We start from the raw sequence: 23,638 nt of genomic DNA on the forward strand, positions 1-23,638 counted from the left end.
ATTCATTCTGCTAATTCTCCACACTTTTTCAAACTGTTGTGTCTTTGCACGTGCTTTTCTTTTCAGATAAACTGCTCATCTGTCTTCTTTAGTTGTAGAAATCCTGAAATGCTATCTCCCGCATGTGAAGCCTGCCCACTTGCTCTTTTATATTGCTAATGTAAAACTTCATTCTATTCTTTGTTTTTGTTAACTCACTGAGGACTGGAACCAGGTCTTGTTTATGTCTTTATCTATACAATAAGTACTGAATAAAATTTTGAATGACTGAATGGGAAAAAGCTGGGGAAAAATTCTGTCCAGTAAACTGTCCCTTGAATGAAAAGCTGCTAGTTGGTTGGGTCTCACTCCAGCTAATTTTTCTACGTACCACTTCTGTGTTAGTCTTCCTAAAATTCTGCTTTCACTAATTACCTAACTTCAATGGGCCTTGGTTTTGGGTAGCTCTGAGATGCCTTCTGGTTTTAAATTCTGTCATTCTGGATCACTGAATTAGCAGAGAAATCATCATCAGTTCAGCATTTCAACCATGATGAAGTCAAACATGTCAGCCTGCTTTTAAGACACCCTGCACTTCGGTTGATAAACCTGTGCTCATCCTTGTATCTGAGAATTTGTACAGTTTGTTCCTTCTTTAGAACGTGCTTCTCTCTTGTCTGTATGTTCGAATCCTGTACATCCTCTAAGGCCTAACTCAAACTCTGTTTGAAATGCTTGAATGAAGCATTCTCTGGCCTCTAGGCATTTAGAGCACTCCCTCATTTGATCTCCTACTGCAATTATTCTCTCTGTTTTTATCTTAACACTTAATCATATACTATCATATTCGTATTTAGCGTTATTCACTCATTAATTCAGGCAACATTTTTTGAGCACTCACAATTTCCCTTGGCTGTATTTTATTTTCCCCAGGAGATTATAAGCTCTTTCAAAGTCAGGAAATGTGCCGTTTCATTGAAAGTATTCTTTTTGGGACTCTGCACATAGTAGCTGCTCAAGAAATATTAATTGGGGATTCTTGAGTGGAATAAAGTAACATTGAATCTTTGTTGTTATTGTTATACTAAAATTTTGCCTCTGCAGGAGCGGCTACCATTTGAAAAGTACTGTGCTCAACAGAGGATACCAAAGGCAGATAGTCTTTTGTCTTAGTCCTCGAGCCAATATGACTCTATCATAGAAGCTTAGTGGGAGTTTGGGATAGACTTTATGAGGGAGTTGGGTTTTGAGCTGGGTTTTGAAGGATGGACTTTGAATACTTTACTAAGATTTGGTACTGTAGGCATTGGGACCCTATTGAGGATTGTTGGGGGGCTTTGTAGTGTGCAATATAGGTTTTCAGAGATGGTTATGAGACGGTATGAATTGGAAGAGGAAGGGATAGGATGTAGAACAGTCGAGTTTGCAGTGGTTTAGGCTGATTTAGGCTGGTGGCAGTGGGAAGAAAGCCTAGATCAGTAAAGGGGCAGGGAGGATGAAAAGGAAGGGGGTCTGCAGTTAGACAGTCTGGCCTGAATTTTAACTCCATCATGTACCAGTTATGAGATGCTAGGCAAAGTTCTTAGTCTCTATACGCCTCCGTTTCCTCATCTATGAAATAGAGATCATTGTATTACCTTTTAGGGTTGCTATAAGGCTTAATTGAGCTAATGAATGGAAAGCATTTAGAGTGGAATATGATACATGGTAAACTCAGTGAATGATATCTGCTATAACTATTCATCATCATTCTTTCAGCTTGCCAATCAATTCTCCTTGTAATTCTGAATTGTGGTGGTCATATTGTGTTCTTTCAAAAAATTGTATCCATTGATGAGGAATACTTCAATTCTTACAAAAATTTGCTTGCTATTAAGTGAAGAAATGATTATATCCTCTCATCCTCGCCTGGTGAAATGTGTTGTCATATGGATAAGTAATGTTTGAAATTGGAGAGACAAGTGGGCCATTGTCATGCTTTATGTATGGTCCATGTGAACATACTTTCTCCAGGCTCTCGTTTTACTCTGTATTCTTCTTTGTGTTGGGTTGGTTTGTTATGTTTCTGTTTTCTCGATTGTATACTGCTGGGCACTAATCATCTTTAAACAGTTCGTTAGCTAAGATGATGGCTTTTGCTTTGTTTAATAATGAACTCTGTCAAAAGACTTTATCATACTAGGGTTAATTGTACCATGTGTTTTTCACGGATGCCCATGTAAAATTTCAGTGAGTCCTTTGAGATTTTTCTAAAACTCTTCATTATCTAATTGTCTGGGTTGAGGTTTCTGCCGTGTTTAGCACTTTGAGAAAGAAAAAAAAAGTCTCTCTCCCATCCCCTCTTCAGAATTTCCTAGTTTCGTGACAAGTTCAACTGATTGGAGTAATAGGAGCCCTCAAATTATGCTAAATATATGCCCTTTCCAACTTTACGTGATATGTGCTGGGAAATTATGACCAAAATATGTAGATATTTAAAATTTTAGTTTTCAGAATAGGGTGTTATAATATTTCTTTCTTTGATTTGTAGTAGTTGGAATTGGAAGGGGAACAAAAATGTTGACCAGTATGTTGTCAGGATCCAAGGTAAGAATACTGGAATAGTTCTGTTTTTCTTTTTTCTTGAATGTTTTTCTTAATTATCTATGTGTTGGGTTTTATCAATTAAAAAATAAACTGTATAAATTGCATGAATGAGTGCCAATCCTAAGTATTAATCACAATGTCTACAATCATGAAAGCTGAGATTCAAAATATTGAGACCGTAAATTGGAAATTGTTAATTAAAAAACAAATTTGACTTATAGAAGCAAAAACTCTGCAGTGCCCATAATTTTAAAAAGTTTATATTTAGTTTTTTAATATAATTGTATTTCTTAGGTGAAAGAGAACTTATAGATCATAAATTCTATTGGCATATTTTTTTTAAACCTTGCAATTTTTGTAGAAACAATACCATTGTGTAAATCATGCACTTTTCAACAAAGACATGCTTTGTTCAATGGTTAGAAAATGTTTACTAAAGAAAAGAATGGGGCTTCTTTAAGATGATAAGTTACATCATTCATCTATTAGAGTAGCCTTGACTAAATCCAAAAGCATTTTTTGAGGCATTTGACTCTCGAGAGAGAGGAGGAGTCATGCAGAGGCAGGAGAGGCTCTAAGCCTGTGGATTGCTTCAGGCCTTCAATGAGAACCCTCACGAGAAACTGCAGGGTGGAAGGAGCCTTCAAATAGAAGTCAAGATGTTAAAGAGGTTAACCCCTCTGGGCCTCTCAGTTTTTCCTTAGGAAAATGATTTGACCTCTCTAGGGTCTCTTTCAGCTCTAAAAGAGATACTATCTGTATTCTAATTAGCAACTAGGTGCTGGTTATAATAGCTGGGGCTGGGGGCCAGTGAAAATGCCTGTGGAAGGAAGGTTAATATGCCACTAGGTAGAGAAGAATTTCAGCAAATTCCTGGACTAAATATTTTGTTTTAAAACCCTTGCTCTAAGTAGGATATAAATAATTGGTAAAGTGATTTTGTCTAAATTTTTGCTTAACAAGTGTGGTCAAAGACCATTTAAAAAATTTCCGGTTCATTACAGACTGATTGATGACTTTTGTAAAATATAATTAAAATGTTATGGTAGCATCAAATTGCTAAATAAATTTCTAAACACCTTCGTTTTCTGAACTTATCTTGCCCTTGGACCACACTTTGAGTGGCAGTGATCTAAGTAAGCTTTTCTTAAAATAAAAAGCCCTGGAGAGTATATTGCCTTTGACATTCCATTTTAGTTATAAACTGGCATAAAATTCTGTGTCTTTCAGTTGGAAAGGATCATAATGCCTTAGATAAATGGAAGAATTTCAGTGTAGCTTACTCTGCAATCTTCAAAATATTGGTGTTGAAAAATCACAGAATACAAAAATTGTGTTAGAATGGAGGAGTTTGACTGTTTTACAGTAAATTTGTACATTGTGCTTAAATATTGACACACGGAGTTGGAATTTGTTTCTGATATAGGTGTTTGCCAGTTGATTATTACTTGTTTCTAAATTCCAAAATATAAACAATGGTTGCTTTGATACAGGATTATGGATGACTTTTATTTTCTTTTTTCACATTATTTGGTATTTTCCAAAATCTTTACAACAAACAAGTCATTTTTGTAATACTAACAAAAAGGATATATTTACATGAAGGAATTAGTTTGGGTTTTTTTCCCCGAGATAAAATATGTTGAGTTCACCGGAATATTCATTGTCCAGGCCCGCCCCTCCCCCCCCAAACCAAAAATACATGCAGCATTACTATATGTTACTGAAAGATTTTACGTGAAAATTCCAGGCATATTTCCAGAAATACACTGACTGGAAATGTAGATACATCATTGGCTCTGGTTCAAGCTTTGTTTATCACAAATCATTTTAGTATTCAACTAGGAAAGCTGAATGTCATACAGTGAAATCACTGATCCTCAGCTGACTGTAACTTAAATATAGAAAATCCCAGGTGCATCTTATTGCAGAAACCTAGTTCTTGGGTGCTTCCCATTTCAAAAATAGACATTATTATTTTGTTAGCTATTTGTGTTTCTTATACTTTAATTTTAGATTAAAATGTATTTGTTGAAAAGTTAAATCATTTAAATTTTACCTTTAATTAAGTGTGTTGAAGATTACACTTCGATCAAAAGTAGTTAAAAACTGTCAATGAATTTTAAAATAGATTTTGTTTTCAGCACTGGAAGGAATCTTAGATATCCTCTTATCCAGTGGCTTTCAGAATTTTTGACCAAGACTCATAGTAAGAAATTCATTTTACGTCGTGACCCTATATACACATACATGTATAAAAAAACAAAAATTTTATCAAACAACTTTAATCCTATGTACAATCTACTCTTGATATTTTTCCTGCTGTTCCATTAAGAAGAAAAATTTGTGCCTGCAGCCTTCCAACTGGGCACAGACCTACTGCTTGACTTAGTCTCTAATCTTTCTTCACTTCCTACTTTTACAGATGGATTTTTATTTTCATCACAGTTCTACTAGAAAAATTAGATGATGGCAGATATTTGATCTTCATCTTATAGCCGTATCACAGTCCTCCCTTCCCTCACCATTCAGTCCTCATTGGAGACAGTGCTAATTGAACATGGCCTAATACTCTTTCCTGCTGAACCAAGAAACATCCTTAGAATCCTGTTCAACATAATGCCACTTCATGCAACCACTATCAATTAATGGGTGGCGTGCTGACCTTTTTTAGTAAAATCTTTACACCGTCAGATTATTTTGCTTCCATTTTGTGAAGACCAGAGACTATTCAGACCACTCAACTCCTTTCTTGTATTCCTTCCCATTCAGGTCAGAATAAGATTTAAGAAGAGTCCTTCTTGTCTTCTTCATTAGCTTCCTCTCCTGTCTTATAGTAAGCTTTGCTCTGCCAATGATCATGTTTCCCTTGAGTCATTTTTTTCACTGCATTCTCTTTTGGGATTACCTGCATAATATGTATAAACAAGCATCTAGGTTTTCTGTGCAGTGCCTTGTATGCAGAAGTTGCTCAGTAAATATTATTACTATTCCCAAGTATTTCACCTATCCCCAAATTTCTCTCTTCTGAATTCCAGGCCTGTTGAGATCTCTACATATCCCACAGACACTTGACATTTATTTTATCCAAGGAAGTTCTGTTGGAAATCTTGAATACAATTAATTTCATTCCTCTCTGTGATTTCTAGTGGCCTAGGCAAAACATGGCACTCATCAGAAAGAGTGCCAGTTCTTTAAGGGAGAGGCAGACTTTCTCTGGGCATTAAAGTCAGAAAGAAATTTCTTACAATGAGGGATATTGAATGACAAATAGATGGTAGTTGTTAAAAATAGTTTTACAACAGATGTAGAAGTAGATCTACATCAGATATACATTAGGTAAAATTATTCTGAGAGGGGTTAGGCTCATATGTCCATTTAGCCTACCTTGATCTACCTATGAAATGTAGATTACCTAGAAGAAGGCCATGATTGCGTAGTCCCTCTAGAATCTTCCCTAAATTATGCTTTCTTTGAGCCAGTCATTCAGCAGAAACTGGATAGCAGATGTACTTGGAAGTGACAGACTTTGATGAGGTTTTGGAGTGTTATCTTTATTAGCTTTCTATGTTGCTGGTTAAAGTTGGTTACTTATACATGCTTTAGAAACCAGATGAGCAGATGGAAGGGTTGATGTTCTGTTATGAAATCACTGATGCCATATAAAGACTGTAATTAGCATTTTCCGGATATAAGTCTACTCTCATTTCTATGTGGAGATAAACCAGAGTAGTACCTGCAGGCAAAGCCAGCGTTTCCTCAGAAAGCAGCTTTGGGGCCGGCCCCGTGGCTTAGCGGTTGAGTGCGCGCGCTCCGCTGCTGGCAGCCCGGGTTCGGATCCCGGGCGCGCACCGACGCACCGCTTGTCCGGCCATGCTGAGGCCGCATCCCACATACAGCAACTAGAAGGATGCACAACTATGACATACAACTATCTACTGGGGCTTTGGGGGAAAAAAATAAATAAATAAAATTATAAAAAAAAGAAAGAAAGCAGTTTTGTATCCCCTCCAGCAGCTGACCAACTGTTATCGTTGGGGTATACAAACTTTTCCACCCTGAGTGTGTTCAGAGGACAGTAATTTCTTCCAAGTTTATAGTAGCAATTTTAGGTTAACAAGTCAGTGTCAACTCTGAAGTGTGACTTGAATAATGCTCCTGTGAAATTTAGCCAACTCTCTAAGATTTGGACATTTCTAATCCATTGTCTCTAGAGGTTAGTCCAATTTGTACCTTTTCTTTACACTCTATTAATATTCATACATTTCATAAGTACTATATTGAAAATTTTGAAGGGCTTACACTTATGAACTATAAAGAGCTGTTCCTTTTTAATGACGACATTCAAAGCCACATGTTTTCAGTTTGGTAGGTTTTTAAAAAAATGTTCTTCCTCGTTCTAAATAATATCCCCTTGTTTGTGAAACTTTGAATCACAAGCTTTCAAAATCAAACTTCAGGGGCCAGCGTGGTGGCGTAGTGGTTAAGTTCATGCACTCCACTTCGGCAGCCTGGGGTTTGCAGGTTTGGATCCAGGGCATGGACCTACGTACCGCTTATCAGGCCATGCGATGGCAGGTGTCCAACATATAAGGTAGAGGAAGATGGGCACGCATGTTAGCCCAGGGCCACTCTTCCTCAGCAAAAAGAGGAGGATTGGCAACAGATGTTAGCTCAGGGCTAATCTTCCTCACACGCGCACACACACACAAAATCAAACTTCAGCAAAAGCAGTTGCCTAGTTGAGATAGAAATGATTATGTACACTTTCTGTGATACAAACATTTTTCTTTCTCCTGAAGAGTACGGAAACCGATTTACTTTTAAAGTTGTCTAGTTAATCTGCTGTGGGGTTCAGGGAGCTTGAAGATGAGTGAAGTAGAGAGTGGAGTAGTATTAGTATCAGTGGGAAACCATGAATCCCAAAGAGCACACACAGTTTCAATGGAAACTTCTTTAAAAATTGTACAAGACCTCCATTTGTTTGGTTGTAGTGGAATTATGTTGTAATGAATACATTAATAGAATTAACAACTCCTAGATATACATCCTGGAGAATAAACAACCCTAAAACCTCTCTGTGTAGAATTTAGACCTTGTAAGATAAAATGGTAGGGTCATGTATATACATTCCGTGTCTTTTTTCTTCTGTCCATAACTTCTTGGTGATGAGGCTTTGTTTCAGCTGGAGGCTTAACTGTCTTGGTGGAGTTTTCTAGGTAGTTTGTGGGCCATTGAACTTAGAATTGAAAGATAATTTTTACTAGATGCCAAGACAAAGGAAAGCTAGGAAACAGCTATGATTTAGATCAGCAGTTCACAAAGTGTGGTCCAGAGATTCCTGAGGCTTTTTCAGAGGATCTGTTGAAGTCAAAACTATTTTCATAGTTTTGCCTTTTTTACTTGCAATCTCACAAGTATACAGTGGAGTTTTTCAGAGGTTACCTGATGAGCAATGTTATCATGCTTCTCATGGCTAATGGAATGTGTGCATGTGTATTAGTGTTTCAAACATTTTTCACTTTAAATTTCTAAAAGAGTAAATATTGACAGATAAAACCCACATTAAAAAATTTTTGTGCCAGGGTTTCTCAGTAACTTCCAAGTGCCTATAGGGGTTCTGAAACCACAGTGTTAGAGAACTGCTGGTTTAGGTATTATTTCCCCTAAAAAGAATGCAGCATGTATAACTGCAAAACCTAAATGATTTGAAACTTGGCAGATGCTATGTGGATGTCCAAAACTGTGGTGAATTGTGAACAATTGTACATGTAGGAACTTCTTCAACATGTATATGATTCTCTCAACAACTTTTTATTAAGCTGCTACTGTGTTTCCATTTAGTAAGAAACTATAGAATAACAGTGCAAAATTCAACCTAACAGTTTGTAATTTGGGAAGATAAGGATCAATATACAAAATGTGCTTGGAAAACAATGAACATCTGTAGGTAAACATGTGCCAGAAAGTGTGGCATGAGAGCTCAGTAAGATAAACCACTGGGAACAGACAATTATTGTCTATTTTCGCCGTGATACTCATTGCCCTCTGCAGGTTGTCTTTATTGATGGCTTATCCTGTTACACTGTAACCTTCCAGAGGTAGGAGACTCTTCAGTATATGTCTTTGTATCTCTCACAAGCACACAGGATAATACTTTGTATATTCACAGTCATTAAGAAACATGATTGAATGAATGAACATACTAGTGAATGAATGAATATATGATGTGGGTTTGATATAGGCCTTCATTCTTTTTATGTCAGAAACTTGTATTGAGCACCTGCTTTTAGCTATGCCGAGCGGGTAGGTGATTAGGAGTTGGGGTGGATTAACAGGGACGGCTTTGAAAGATGAACAGGGTTTGATCTTTAGAGAAGAGAGGGAGCTCAAGGCCAGGGAAGTACCACGTGCCAAGGTATAGGATACTCGGAGTCCAAAGAGTAAATGAGCATTGCATGCTTGGAAAGCATGGTAAGGTTCCTGGTTAAAGCTTGTTACATAGCAGAATAGTGCAAATATATTCAAGGCACAGTATACCTGATTGCGTGGTGTTTTTCTTAAGCAAATAGATTATTAAGGCAAGAATCAGAGAGAGCATTTTGTTGCTTCTTACTGTTCCTTATGGGAACTCACTGTAACCAGATGAGTCACTCTAACCTCTGTTACTGTGAGCCATTCTGTATCTTTTTTTTTAAACAGTTATGATCATAATTTTGTTTTCTGTTGCTTACCAGGGCCAAGTACTGTTGGTTAAAATCTGCTTCTTCTCATGAGGTACTGTTGTTATCCCTATTTTAGGATAAGGAAACAAGGCTCCAGCAGGAAAGACTAACTTATCCTACTTTACCAACTGTGGTGGAGTTAAGGTTCAAACCTTTGAGTCTGTGCTCTTACCACTCACCCTGCTCTACTTCTCCCTGTGGCATGCTTAATCAAGGTTGATTGTTCCAAAATATAGAAGCAGGAGTGAGGTATTTCAGGTGATAAGACTGAATGTCTAGTTACAAGAAACTAATTTTTGTTAATACTAATGAAATTTTTAAAAAATTAAATGCATTAGGGTGTTTCCCTTCTGTATTGTATTTATAAAAAAAATAATAATTCTGACCTATGTAATAGAAGATGATTTCCTCAGAGGGCACGTAGGCTGATATAAAATGTCTGCTTGTTTATGAGAATTTGAAGTTTTCAGATTTTTCTCGTTTTTGTCTCTGGTCCCTTCACTAGTTTAAGAAGCTTGTCATTAATCAACTTAAATTTCTTCTAAGTACTTTGAACTTACTCTTTAAAAAATTGCTGACATAACTACAGATTATATTCAGTGGGAATTATATTCCTTGCATTTTTCTTGCCACTTTATGTAGTGCTCCAAATACAGTTTGGGTTTGACCAAAAGAGGGAAGGAGTATAAAGAATATGTAGTACAGGTGTGCCCTGAGATGAGGAGTAAAACAATCCTCAGTTAACTAGGAATGATTTAATTCTTCACTTGTGAATAATGATCAGTTCTTAGAAGTGACTTTTTTCCTTCTGGAGAGCTTAAGAAGTAGCAATTTCTCTTAACTAAGAAAACACATGTAATAGTTAAGTACACTACCTCTGCTCTACTAGTTTTGCTCATTTCCTAAATATTTAGCTTTTGTTTACATGCATAATCAAGTTACTAAGCTTAGTCTTAGTATTTCATATAAGAAGTAATAGATTATTTTAAAATTAGTTTTAATTATATGTGTGGTAACATTGAATCTTGTGATGACTATGTAGGGGTTTATTGTACCATTCTCTCTACTCTTAGGTGTATTTGACAATTTTCCTTGAAAATCAAAACTGCCCAGTGTAAAACTGGTTTTAGAAATTTGTTTGCAATAACAGTATGTTCGTAAGCCATAATTATCAATAAAATCAGGCTTTTCTTTGTCGTGTTGGTTAGTGTCGGAAGTGTGTGAATGTTCCTCAGTTTACACAAGTGCTTCCCACAAATCAAAAACTCACTGACAAAACAATTGCAGTCTATTATTTTTGCCTTTATTTTATATCAAGTTGGTAGTATTAGTAAGATTCTGTATAGGGCCGGCCCCGTGGCTTAGCGGTTAAGTGCGTGCTCTCCGCTACCGGCGGCCCGGGTTCGGATCCCGGGTGTGCACCGAGGCACCCCTCCTCCAGCCATGCTGAGGCCGCGTCCCACATGCAGCAACTAGAAGGATGTGCAGCTATGACAGACAACTATGTACTGGGGCTTTGGGGGAAAAATAAATAAATAAAATCTTTAAAAAAAAAAAAAAAAAAAAAGATTCTGTATAAACTTCAAGACTTGCATCACAGTTTTTCTCTACCTTATGGTCTGTTTTTCTCCCTTGTTTCTCTTCCTCTAGAGGTATGTTGCCATTGGAGAGCTGGGGAAAGCTACCGACACGCTAGATTCTACAGGAAAGGTAACAGAAGAAAAACCATACGGTATGAAGTTCATCTAATGTAGCCCTCTTTTTAAACCCTCAGAGAAAATTTCTGTGAATTTGGAATTTTAAAATAAATCTCCTACCTGATATTACCAGTGATTTTAGTTTTTAGTAGATTTCTTTAGGTTAATAAAATTGGAGATTGTGGTTATCATATTCTTGCTAATTTGGTATGAGTTTGTTAATAAAATTTTATTATAATTGCCTCTTTTCCTATAATCAGTTTTTTTAATGTTCAGAATTGTTCCAAATAATTCCCTTGCCAAAAAACATTGATAGCTAGGATTTAGGACATTTTTCCTAGAAAATGAGAAACAAAGCAGACAGACTCTCTTGTTAGAGTTTACCTGTGTCTTGCCATTGTTTATTTATTTATTTTATAATTACTTCTTAGCTGTTGAAATAAATATACCAGGTTTAGTACTTTAAAACTAATCGTGTTCCTGTGCTTTTGGAGTATATAAAAAGGTATGACAGAGGGAAAACTATTTCTCTGGAAGTAAAGGAGAACTCTCTGGGGCCCACCTTAATTTTTCTACCATTCCTTCTTTCACTACTTTAAGAGAGCGTGGATAAATGAGATGGTTTCCTAGCAACTCTCACAGTGCTTATGCTATTTATAAGGCAGCTGTTGCAGTTTTGTACAGTCAGTTCACCTGCATTATTATGTCATCAATTGTGAAAGAATTATTTGTAGGCTTTCTGGGGTCTTTATGCCTGTGTTTAATGTTATCTCTTCCTAATTTAGTTATAGGCAGTCCAGCGTCTGGCTTCCCTGTGTTTTTGTGTTGAGTGTCCTTAATGTATGTTACATATTGCCTCAGTACTGAGACCAACGTTTTCCTTGTTCCTAGTAGCCTCATTTATACTGTTAACATTTATATGTAGCTTAGTATCTTACTTGATTAATCAAGCAACATAATCAAAAGAAAAATCACTGATTTATTTCGAGTCTTTTTAAAAATAGATGTTGAATTATCCTTGAAATTATCATTATTAGGAAATCATAGCAGACCCTCACTTAATGAAAACCCAACCATAATCTTCAACCAGAGGCTTTTAAGATTAAAGAGGCCTAGGGCAATAGGAGGCCATCAGAGATTTCCCGAGTATGCTCAAGTAGACGTCATATAGAATTAGAAGAATGGTGAGGAAGTAAAATTGGTTAGACTTGTTGATTGGATGGGGTAGTGAGGGAGAGGAAGTTGTCAACCATGGCCTACTTTTTGGGGTTTTAAAACTGGTTACATGATGGTGCAATTCATTGAGTAGGGGATTCTAGATGAAAATACCTAAACATACCATCTTCCTTCCTGCCCTTAAGCATTTTAGAATTTAAAAAAAACTCTATATTGTGTAATTTGTAACCTTATTTACGTACCTTAAAGAAAGCTTAGTTTGTTCAAATCATCTCATTATAATGTTGAAATAAGTCACAGAGAAACTAAGTAACTTTCTTCAGGCCCTGAAAAGGAGAGCTCCCTACAGTTTATTGAATAGTAATTGTAGTCCCAGAAAATGAGAGCTCCGAGAATTTTGCGATTGACATGATTTATTTATTTATCCTCTGTGTAAGCTACTACAGCTGGTACTGTCGGGGAAGATAAATATAAGACCTAGCCTCTGTCTTCAAGGAACTTCTGTCTAATGGAAAACTAGGACCTGTGTTCTCAAACTCCTGACCTAATACTGAGACCTATAACCAATATTCTATAATGCCTTCTTTACTATCCTGAAATAAAATTCAGAGGTACTCTTCCCTACCTACATGTTAAAAAAAAAAATCAATATAATACAGTAAATGGAATATAAAGAAGAAATGTAATTTATAATAAAATAGGCACAATAATAAAATAGGCACATCAATATGTAAATGCACAGATATTACTACACTGAAAGTCTTAATGAAGTAGTCAGATACATATACATAACATACTTATACATAAATCACTGTGAATGCCACAAGTCAAGTGCTGACTGATACAGGTGTGTTGTATTGATCACTCAGTACTAGAAAATTCAGTATATGTAAAACTGTACAAAAAATACTTTATGTTTAAATGGAAGATGGAGGCAAGTTCTAGCCTCAGGTAATTTGAACAGGCTTTTCACCCACGTGAATATCTGGCAGAAAAAGTCATGCAGTACGTAGGACAGTTCTTCCTTGTGTTACACCGTCCTGCATGTTGCAAGACAGCAAGCATCCCTCTCCTCACCTATTAAGTGCTGCTGATGTTGCCACCCCACCCAATCATTATAACAATCAAAAATGCAGTTCTTTTTTTTTATTGATGTTTTAATAGTTTTTAACATTGTGAAATTTTGGGTTGTACATATTTGTTTGTCCATCACCATATATATGTCTCCCTTTACCCCTTGTGCCCACCCCCCTTGCCCCTGGTAACCACAATACAGTTTTCTCTGTCCATATGTTGGTTTATATTCCACATATGAGTGAGATCATACAGTATTTGTCTTTCTCTTTCTGGCTTACTTCACTTTACCTAATACCCTCCAGGCCCATCCATGTTGTTGCAAATGGGACGATTTTGTCTTGTTTATGGCTGAGTAGTATTCCATTGTATATATATACCACACTTTCTTAATCCAGTTGTCAGTCGAGGGACACTTAGGTTGCTTCCACTTCTTGGCTATGGTGAATAATCTGCAATGAACATAGGGGTGCATCAGCCTCTTTGGATTGTTGATTTCAGGTTTGTTGGATAGATTCCCAGTAGTGGGATGGCTGGGTCATAGGGCATCTCTATTTTTAATTCTTTGAGGAATCTCCATACCGTTTTCCATAGAGGCTGCACACATAAAGAATGAAGTTTGCATTCCCACCAGCTGTGTGTGAGGGTTCCTGTTTCTCCACATCCTCTCCAACACTTGTTGTTTTTTGTCTTGGTGATTATAGCCATTCTAACGGGCGTGAGGTGATATCTTAGTGTTGTTTTGATTTGCATTTCCCTGATGATTAGTGATGTTGAACATCTTTTCATGTGCCTCTTGGCCATCTGTATATCTTCTTCGGAGAAGTGTCTGTTCATTTCCTCTGCCCATTTTTTGATCGGGTTGTTTGTTTTTTTGTTGTTCAGTTGTGTGAGTTCTTTATATATTATAGAGATTAACCCCTTGTCAGATGTATGTTTTGCAAATATTCTCTCCCAGCTGGTGGGTTGTCTGTTCATCTTGATTCTGGTTTCGTTTGTCTTATAGAAGCTCTTCAATCTGATAAAGTCCCACTTGTTTATTTTTTCTTTAGTTTCCTTAGTGTGGGTAGGCAAAAAATGCAGTTCTTAATTGACCTGTTGAGAACAACTGACATTAGGGTAAAGTAAATAAGGCGGTAGGCAGTAAATGGCAAATGAATGCTCTTAAGTCATTTTGTCCTATCTAGACAAATTCTATTTTTATCCATTGTTTCAGATAACTGAAAGTTAGCTCAGAGGAATAACAAGTCTAGCTTAGTAGACTCAATGTTGAAACTATATTAATAGGGACCTTCCCTTTATTCTCTATCCTAACACCTTCTATTATTCCTAAATAGCCTTTTTTACCATTTATAAGTATATATTAGCTTTTCCTTAATCTCTAAGCTATGGGCCTGAGACCATGTCTCTTTTGGTTCTGGGGTCTAGAACAATGTGTGGCATATAGACTAAAACATTTAGTGTATGAATAAATAAGGCAGACGATAGAGGCATTCGCAAAGAAGATGACTGCGGGTAAGTCGCGGGAAAGGCAAAGCATCTTCTGACCTTCTGTTGCTCTTTTCTTATCCACAGCTAGGTATTAAGTCCCAGGTACAGTTGCTGGTGTCTCTGAGGACACACAGCTTCATTGTGCTCATCTGTTCTCCAGTGAGCGTAGGACATGAGGGCCATGGCTTCCCAGGCTGTCTCGGATGTGAGCCAAGCTTCTGGGAAGGCCTAACTGCTCCTGCGGTAGGAATAGTTTTTTCTATCCCTCCTATGGCTTTTTTACAGGGAGGAAAGAAATGTAAAAGGAAAGTGGTATCTCATGCTAATCCTCTGTTCTAAACACCACCACCCCTTAGTACTAAGATAAGAAGTTACCAAGGTCTTCTCAAATGGATGTAGCTAATGTTGTATCTAATGGGAGCAGCTCCTCTTGGATTATGGTTTGGCTGCCCACACTTCCTGGAGGAAGCTGAAAAGTTGAATTGGGTCTCAAATTGTGATTTAAACAAATGGGGCACACGCTGTAGTTGCACTAGGATGTAGCTGAATGTCAATCATCTTATGGTACCTTTTGTTTGTATATAAGTTTTTAATTATAAAGTATTACACAAATAAAGAAAAGTAAACAAAACAAAAATTTACAGCTTAATAAACTATCACAGAGCAAACATCCATGCAGCTACCAGTTGAGTCAAGAGATAGAAAATTCCTAAAACCCCCTTCCTGCCCTATCCCAATCACTACATCATCTCTTTTTTCCAAAGATAACTACTATTCTAACTTCTAATACTATGGTGATAATTATAAAACCGTAGTATAGTTTTGCCTATTTTGGACTTTTTCTTGCTGTGTAGTATGCTACTATATATAATGTGTATATAATGTGTAGAGAGATGTATGTGTAGATGTGTGTATGTGTTTGTAGGTACACACACACACACACACACACACACACCCTCTTCTGTCAATGGACATTTGGGTTGACCCCAGTTTGGGACTTTATGAATAAAGCTGCTATGTGTATTTTGTACCTGTCTTTTGGTAGACACATGCAATAATTTCTCTTGGATATACCCAGTGGAATTGCTGGGTCATAGGGTAAGTATATATTTTATTGTACTGGAAATTGGCAAATAGTTTTTAGAGTGGTTGTATAACTGTGCATTTCCACCAGCAATATGTGAGTTCCACTTGCTGCGCATCCTTGGCAACACATGGTATGAACGGTGTTTTTAATTTTGGCCATTCTGGTAAGTGTAGTGGTATTTCACTGTGGTTTTAATTTGATTACTATAGTGAGATTCAGCACTTTATCATATGTTTTGTGGCTCCCTAGTGTATTGTCCAGTTCTCTTGCCCGTTTTTTTGTTTTGTTTTGTTTTTTCTTTCCCTATTGAGTCACTTTTTTTTAAATTGATTTGAATGAGTTATGTACTGTGGATGTGTGCTCTTCTTCGGGTTATATATGTTGCAGCTGTGTTCTCCTCTGTGGCTTGTCTTTTACCTCTCTTAATTGTGTCTTTTGGAAAACAGAAGTTCTGAGTTTTAATTCAGTCCAATTTATCAAATCTTTTCCTTTATGGCTATTCCTTTTAGTGTCCTATTTAAGAAAACTTTTCCCCCTCCAAAAGCATGAAGATATTTTCTTATATTCTGGAAGCTTTATTGCTTTGCCTTTTACATTATATCTATAATCTATGATTTCTTTTCCCTATGGATATCCAGTTGGCCCAGCACTTTTCCCCACTACAGTGCCTCCTTGGTCACAAATCAAGCACCATATAGGCATGGGTTTATTTGGAATCTCTTTTTTTTTTTTGGTGAGGAAGATTAGCCTTGAGCTAACATCTGCTGCCAATCCTCCTCTTTTTGCTGAGGAAGATTGGCCCTGGGCTAACATCCGTGCTCATCTTCTTCTGCTTTATATGGGACGCCGCCACAGTGTGACTTGACAAGTGGTGCATTGGTTCACGCCTGGGATCCTAACCTGCAAACCCCGGGCTGCCGCAGCGGAGCGCATACACTTAACTGCTATGCCACTGGGCCGGCCCCTGGAATTTATTTGTTTTTTACATTGGTCTGTTTGTCTATCCTTGTGCTAACACCAAACTATCTTAATTGCTATAGTTTTAGAATAAGTCCTGATAACTGAAACAGCAAGTCTTTCTACCTTATTTCTTATAGATTTTTTTCTATAGGATTTTTATAGCTTTCTTATGAAAGTAAGGAAGTTGCCTTCTATTCCTAATTTGCTGCTGTTGTTGTTTTTTTTAATCATGAGCAGACACTGAATTTTATCAAATATTTTTTCTGTATCTATTGATTTTGCTCCTTGTTCAAATATTAAACTAATTTTACATTTCTGGAATAAGCCCAACTTGATCATGATGTGTTATCCTTTATATAAATTGTTGGATTTAGTTTGCAAATATTTAGTTTAGGATTTTTGTGTCATTGTCTATGAGTGAGATTACCCTGTATTTTTCCTTTCTCTTAATGTCCTTGATTGGTTTTGATATCAAGGTTGTGCTGACTTCATAAAATGGATTGGGGAGTATTCTCTTTTTTTTTCTATTCTCTGGAAGAATTTGGGTAAGATTGGCGTTATTTCTTTTTCTAGTGTTTGGTAGCATTTACTGGTAGACATCTGGTTCTGTAGTTTTCTTTGTTAGGAAGCTTTTTAATCCTGGATTGGATTTCTTTACTAGCTATCAAACTTAATATTTTTTATTTCTTGTGTCATTCTAGATAATTTTCCCCTAAGAATTTTTCCATTTCATCTAAAATTTCAAACTTATTGGTATAAAGTTGTTCATAATATTCCTTTAAGACCTTTCTTTTTATTTTGAAATAATATTAAACTTAGAGAAGAGTTGCAAAAATTGAGCCATATTTTTGTAGTTTTCTACAAATCTTTCACTTCTTTTGTATATGAAATCCCTAAGTACTTCATATTTTTTGATGCTATTATAAATTGGATTTTTTAAATTTCAATTTCTGATAGTTGACTGCTAGTGTATAGAAATGGAGTTGATTTTTGTTTATTGATCTTATGTCTTTCAACCTTGCTAAACTCACTTATTAATTCTAGTCACTTTTGTATAGATTTCTTGTTAGGGTTAGTCTGGAGTAGACTTGTTTCCAGGCCTGTGTTAGCCCTACTCCTAAGGCATGCCTTTTCTGTGGTCTCTATCGAATGCCCAACTATTCAGCAAAGTTTCTTCCTTCTGCATGGCTGGAATTCAGACATCTTCCAGCCTTGTAAGAGCTTTGGTAGGAGTTCTTTGGTTAATTTTGTGAGGATGCATTGTATATATGTGCAATTTGGAATTTAGCCAAGCCTCAAGTGGACCTCTCTGGGCATCTCTTTCTCTCTAAGATTCTAGCTGCTGCTGCTTCCCTAAATTCTGATCTGTTCAATGAGATCCCAGTTCTTAGTTTGGGATTCCCCTCACTGCACCACAGTGCAGAAATCACCCCCAAGCAAAAGCTAGTGATCGAGGGCCTTGCCCTGTGTCTTTTCCTTCTCTCAGGGATTATAGTCCTTGCTGCCTGTTGTCCAATGTTCAAAAATAGTAGTTTATTATATTTTTTCCAATTAAATTATATGGTGGCAGGGCTTGTCCAGTAACATTTACTCTGTTGTGGTTGAATGTTGTTTTTAACTCCATAGTTCAGTTAAGTACCAACTATCGTGGTAAATTCACTGGAAGAGTCAATAAATTTTAAGCAAATAATGAGGTGTAACATAATCTTATATATATTAATTTTATGAGAATGACTTTAAAAAATTAATTTCAAATGACTACTGTCACACTGATGATTTATTAATTTGCTAAACAAAGAATAATTACCCAAGTTCTATGGTACTTGTATCATACCCATCTTCTTTTACCAAATGTACTTCTTTTGGCTAGTTATTGGATATACTTGCCTTAGAGATTTTATTTTCCATTTCTTTTTAAATCCTTTGGAGGTAGAGTCTTTATTCTTGTATCGTAGGAACAATTATTGTTATCTGGATTAGACTAATATCATATTTTAGATATAGCCAGCATCCTTCACTATATACTCATGTAGTGAATATAATAAATATTATGTTCACTTTATTCTAAAATATTATATTCACTTTTATTGTAAAATAACTTGCTGCATAGGCATTCTGTCTGGTGATTCAAACATTAGATGAATGATTGGCCTAGGTGACTTTTAAATGCCCTTTCGACTTTGAGATTCTGTTATTCCTCAGTGAATTAAATTCAGCGAGAATGTCTTGAGTGCCATCGTAATTGTGTACATTAAATAAGAAGAAAAGCTATCTTTGCCTTTAAGGAGCTTGCATTTCGTTAGTAAGATAATACCTGCATATATATATATATATATATATATATATATATGTATATATAGTAAGTAACAGTTAAAAATTGTGTATGATTAATTGCAGAATGAACAGCACAAACCACAAATGCCTGAGATGTTAAGTCAGAGAAAGAGACATGGTGGCAGAAGTAGAATGATAAAGAGCACATCTTGTCATCTTGTGAGGGAATATCAGTAAAAGGGAGCCACCGAAGCAGGACAAAGGAGTACACACAGGCGGGAATGTCAGTAAAGAGACCAGCCTAGCAGAAGTAGAAAGCTATTTGGTCTTATTTTAAAAATGTGTTGCTTCTTTATGAGCTATTGCAATTTTATCAACAATGACATCTCTTTCAGCAATTGCCAGCATGGTGGTAGCATTGGCTATCTAGATTTGGAGGTTTTGCATTAACTAAGGTGCCACCAGTAATTATGTGTAATGTTGCAGTAGAGTAAAAATTTTTTGTGGAAAAATCCTCATCTGTATCATGAGCTATATCTGTTTGGAAAAACAGTATGAGTGGAGTAGCCATCTGAGATCTGCCTTTTTGGAGCTGGTAGGTGTTGAAGTAATTCTTCTGAGTTCTGTAGCTCTTCTCTGAGTCTAGTAGATCCTGGTCCTTGTTTGTGTTTAGCTTGTGAGGATCAAGGTCACACTGAGGTTAAGACTGTCTTGCTGTGTTGATATTGAAATCTGGACACAGTATTCCATGCTGTCTTTTAATTTTTATTCTGGTGTTAGAACAGTTATTCAAAGCATATTAATTAGTTTTTGTTTAATATTGTTCAAATAAAATCAAATCTAACATGTATATACCAGAATAAAAAGTTTAAGTAAATTTCCTACAAAGTGAAAAAGAACTGTAATTTCTTTCCATTGGCTGTGACCTAAATAAGTTATAGACTATTTCTATAATTTACTTTATTATTGAATATGCAATATGTATAAAGAGTCATCTGTAAGTATGAAAATCCCAAATATTGCATTTCAGTGTGTTATAAAGTTGTTAAATCATAGACCTGTACTTTAATATTGCATCATTTTGTTTGAAAGAATATCAAACAAAAGCTGAAAACATGACTAAGTGGCAGATATGGAAAGGTTTATTTATCCTTGCTATGTATATTCTCTTTTTGCACTGGCTTATTTTTGAGGCATAAGTCAGACTCCTGACTGAGAGTATTCATTTAAAAGAACAGAGAAGTTCCCAGAGCAGTGAAGGGAGGGAAGGAGACAGATAAATACAACTTTACTTGGGGAAAAAGTTGCATATGAGTATGGAAAATTTATACCATACTATAGAAGAGTTTTGAAATCTATCCGGTAAAATTTTAAATGTGGTTAATACTGGATAATCTTCAATACTGCATCAAGTTATTTACAATATTTGATGCCTGGAGAAACTTGGAAAAGAACTTATGGGTATTTTTCTAATTACCTTCTGATCACCTCATTTTTGATCACTGCAGGACCATTTCTATAGCTGATGCTACACTTTTCTCAGGTCTTCTAAAGGCCATAGTAGGAGCCAATTAAATGCATATAAGATGATTGGATCATTTTTATTAGAGCAAAAATTGAAGCAAAGGAGATTTAGTCTTAATATTAGACAATGTAAGACTTTTTCCCACTTTTATCTCATTAATGTATATTTTATTCATCTCAACAAGGTAGAATTTGGCCTACAAAACACACAATATAGTATATACTTTCTTGGAAAATTTTTTAAATGAATTTTCAGAGCGGTGCTGTGAAAATAGCACATGTACTTTTGTGGTTGTTTTAGTATTGCTCTTTTTGTTCATTTTTGGCAGATAAAATAACACAAGAAGATATTGAAAGCATTCTACAGAAATTTACTGGGAATATAATGCAAGTACCTCCCCTGTAAGTTCAATTATTGAATTTGAATAAATGTTTAATTTTATTCTCCAATGGTTAACATCACTTTAATGAAACAAAAAGGGCTTCCTTTTACGTATGATGAGGCACATTTTAAATCTGACATAGTAAATGATCTGGTAAAGGTGAGCCTGATGTAGACAGGATGAAGAGCTTTGACACTCTCCAAGAGCTAGTGGGATGTGGTCTCCTCTGTACCTGGATATTGCCACAGCCCGACATCTGTGCTATTCCAGTATTTATCAGTTTTTCTGGTTCCATCTACAGACATCAGGGCAGTTCTGGAGTGTAGAGATGTCACTTTTCCCAGAATTGCTGTGAAGGGACCAGTCCAGTCTGTTATGGGTGTCAGAGATGTGATTCAGAGTCCAATTGGCACTTTCTTTCAGGTGTTGGGACCATTCCTTTTGGACCCAGAATCTTATGCTCTACAATTTTCTGCAACAAATGAAAAGATGAGAGTTATAACATTAAAAGTATGAGAATATTGATTTACCACTTAATCATATTTTTTGTGCACATTACCATCTTAAGCCAGTTGCTTCTTTTTTTTAACTGGCTGAATGACCATAAGATGTGTCAAGATAAGTTAATAACAGTTCTTTTAGAATTTAGTATTTATTTTGTCTTTAAAAATCTGGGTTTTTTTAAGAACACTGAAATATCCATGGGGAAAGCTTTCTTCATAATTTTGCCTCAAATGTAAAGATTTAAAAATTTTAGCAGGATATAAATAAGCTTTATTTTGGATCATTATTGTTAAAATAAATTAAACATATTTCTATTTATTTATAAGAACCATTTTAGAATTTTCTTCCCTGTGATTGTTCCAAGGATTTTGTGGTCTAATAAAATCTTATCACACAAAGCTAAGATCTGTTAAGTAGATTATTTGCTTATCAGAAAAATTTTGGTAACTTTTATATGAAAATAAATGTTATTGTAATGGAAATTGTTTCAAAGAAATGTAGCTAAGATCATTGTGACCGGAGGCCTTGTGCCCTTAGCCCAGAATGAGGACTAGTGAAGACATGAGTAGACCATCTCTAGGAAAATGGTTAAAGAATAAAATTGATAACATTGCTCATTGGATGCCAGATTGAGCTATATTAGCCTCAACAATATTTAGGAACTCTCTCCCTGACACCATTTTGGAGTAGATTAGAAGAAAAAACGAGTTCATTTTTAGAATGATTTTCAATTTAAAGGACAGCTAGTCATCCTTTCTTTCCATGCTGTAATCTGGAATTATTCTCTCATTCTTTCTTAATTCTTCCTCACTCTTTCTCTCCTCCTCTCCCTCTCTTATCTTGCAAGCTATTCTGCGTTAAAGAAAGATGGACAGAGACTTTCCACTTTGATGAAGAGAGGTGACGTCGTAGAAGCGAAGCCTGCGAGGCCAGTTACGGTGTACAGTCTCTCCCTTCAGAAATTCCAGCCGCCATTTTTCACATTGGGTAAGATGGAGAAATTCGCGATCATTTGTATTTACATGTACCTTTATTTTGTATTTGGCTACTTTTGGGTAATTTTAATGGATCCCTAGGATATTGGAGATTTTTAAAAATTTGAATTTAAAAAAGGTTAGGATTTAATAACTTTTTGATAACACATTTAATGAGAATACCTATAGCTACATGGAGTTTCAGAAATGCCTTTCTAAATAGGCTAAGTTTTTCATATATTGTATTATATTATCTTACTATAAAGTTAGAAGTAACATACTTTAGATCTCTATGGAGAAGAGTAGGTAAGGAGTATATCTTTTCAAAATTTTATATTTTCTATTTTTTTATCTATGGATATTTGTTCCCCAATTTGACTAGTACCTGGTAGTTTACATTCAGTTTTAAAATCCACATTAATTTGTCCTTCTAAAACAAAGCACTTTTAGTTTTTGGACAAGAAATTCTAAAAGTGGAGTGATTTCCCCCCCCTTCTTTGTTACCTACAAGTTACTGCTCAAGATCATGAAAATATGGAAATAATGAGTAAAGCAGAAATGTATTCTTGGACACAGGGTAAATTTTAATTCAGGTTGTCAATTTGAATTTATCTATAATCCATATTTGAAATAAATTTAAAAAACAAAACGTTTGTTTCTCTTGTTGGGAAATTTTATGATCTCCTCATTGCAGGAAGTAGCAGCTGAAGCCCTGGACGTGCAAGAGCTGTGAAGAATCAAAGGCTGTAGTTCCTCTAAATTCTCAGGCTCCCTTAAATTGATCCTACTCTTAAATTCACAGTGCATATCCAATGGGATTCCTTTCAGAAATAATTTCCCAAAACCTTTTTTCCTAACCTTTGTTGCTTTGGCATATTATTTAATGTGTATTAAGTTCCTTAGAATGTGTTTTTTGTACAATTAAAAAAAGAAGTCACTTCTTTTCTTTAGTTTCCTGATTCTAAAATGTTTGAAAAATAATGAGAAAAACACATGAAAAAATATTTTACTTCATTCCCTGAAAATGGAGCAGCTGGGTTGGCACAGTAGATATTATCTGTGAAAGTAAGAAAAACTCAAATTTTTCTGATTGCATTTAAGTTGTAAATGCTTCATTTTGTTCACTGGAGGTTGTAATAGGCCAAAAGAGTTGTTTTTTTCACCAAAGTCAAATATAGTGCAAGAATGTTAGCACACCTGCATT

The 23,638-nt window shown here is 35.8% G+C and overlaps 1 protein-coding gene across 2 annotated transcripts in view; it reads left to right on the forward strand.

Moving 5' to 3' along the window:
* TRUB1 (TruB pseudouridine synthase family member 1) overlaps positions 1–23,638 on the forward strand; it is a 36,174-nt gene that overhangs the window by 7,062 nt on the left and 5,474 nt on the right. Inside the window, exons 3-6 of one of the 2 annotated variants that reach the window (XM_004428102.3) lie at positions 2,510–2,565; positions 10,941–11,022; positions 20,903–20,975; positions 22,308–22,447. In XM_004428102.3, coding sequence (XP_004428159.1) covers positions 2,510–2,565; positions 10,941–11,022; positions 20,903–20,975; positions 22,308–22,447 — 351 coding nt within the window. The remainder of the gene's footprint in view (positions 1–2,509; positions 2,566–10,940; positions 11,023–20,902; positions 20,976–22,307; positions 22,448–23,638) is intronic. The other variant, XM_087432663.1, reaches the window with a different exon arrangement.

This window comes from Ceratotherium simum, chromosome 6, assembly GCF_057802395.1.
Source record: "Ceratotherium simum simum isolate JZ-2026a chromosome 6, ASM5780239v1, whole genome shotgun sequence".
Classification (NCBI taxonomy): Eukaryota; Metazoa; Chordata; class Mammalia; order Perissodactyla; family Rhinocerotidae; genus Ceratotherium; species Ceratotherium simum.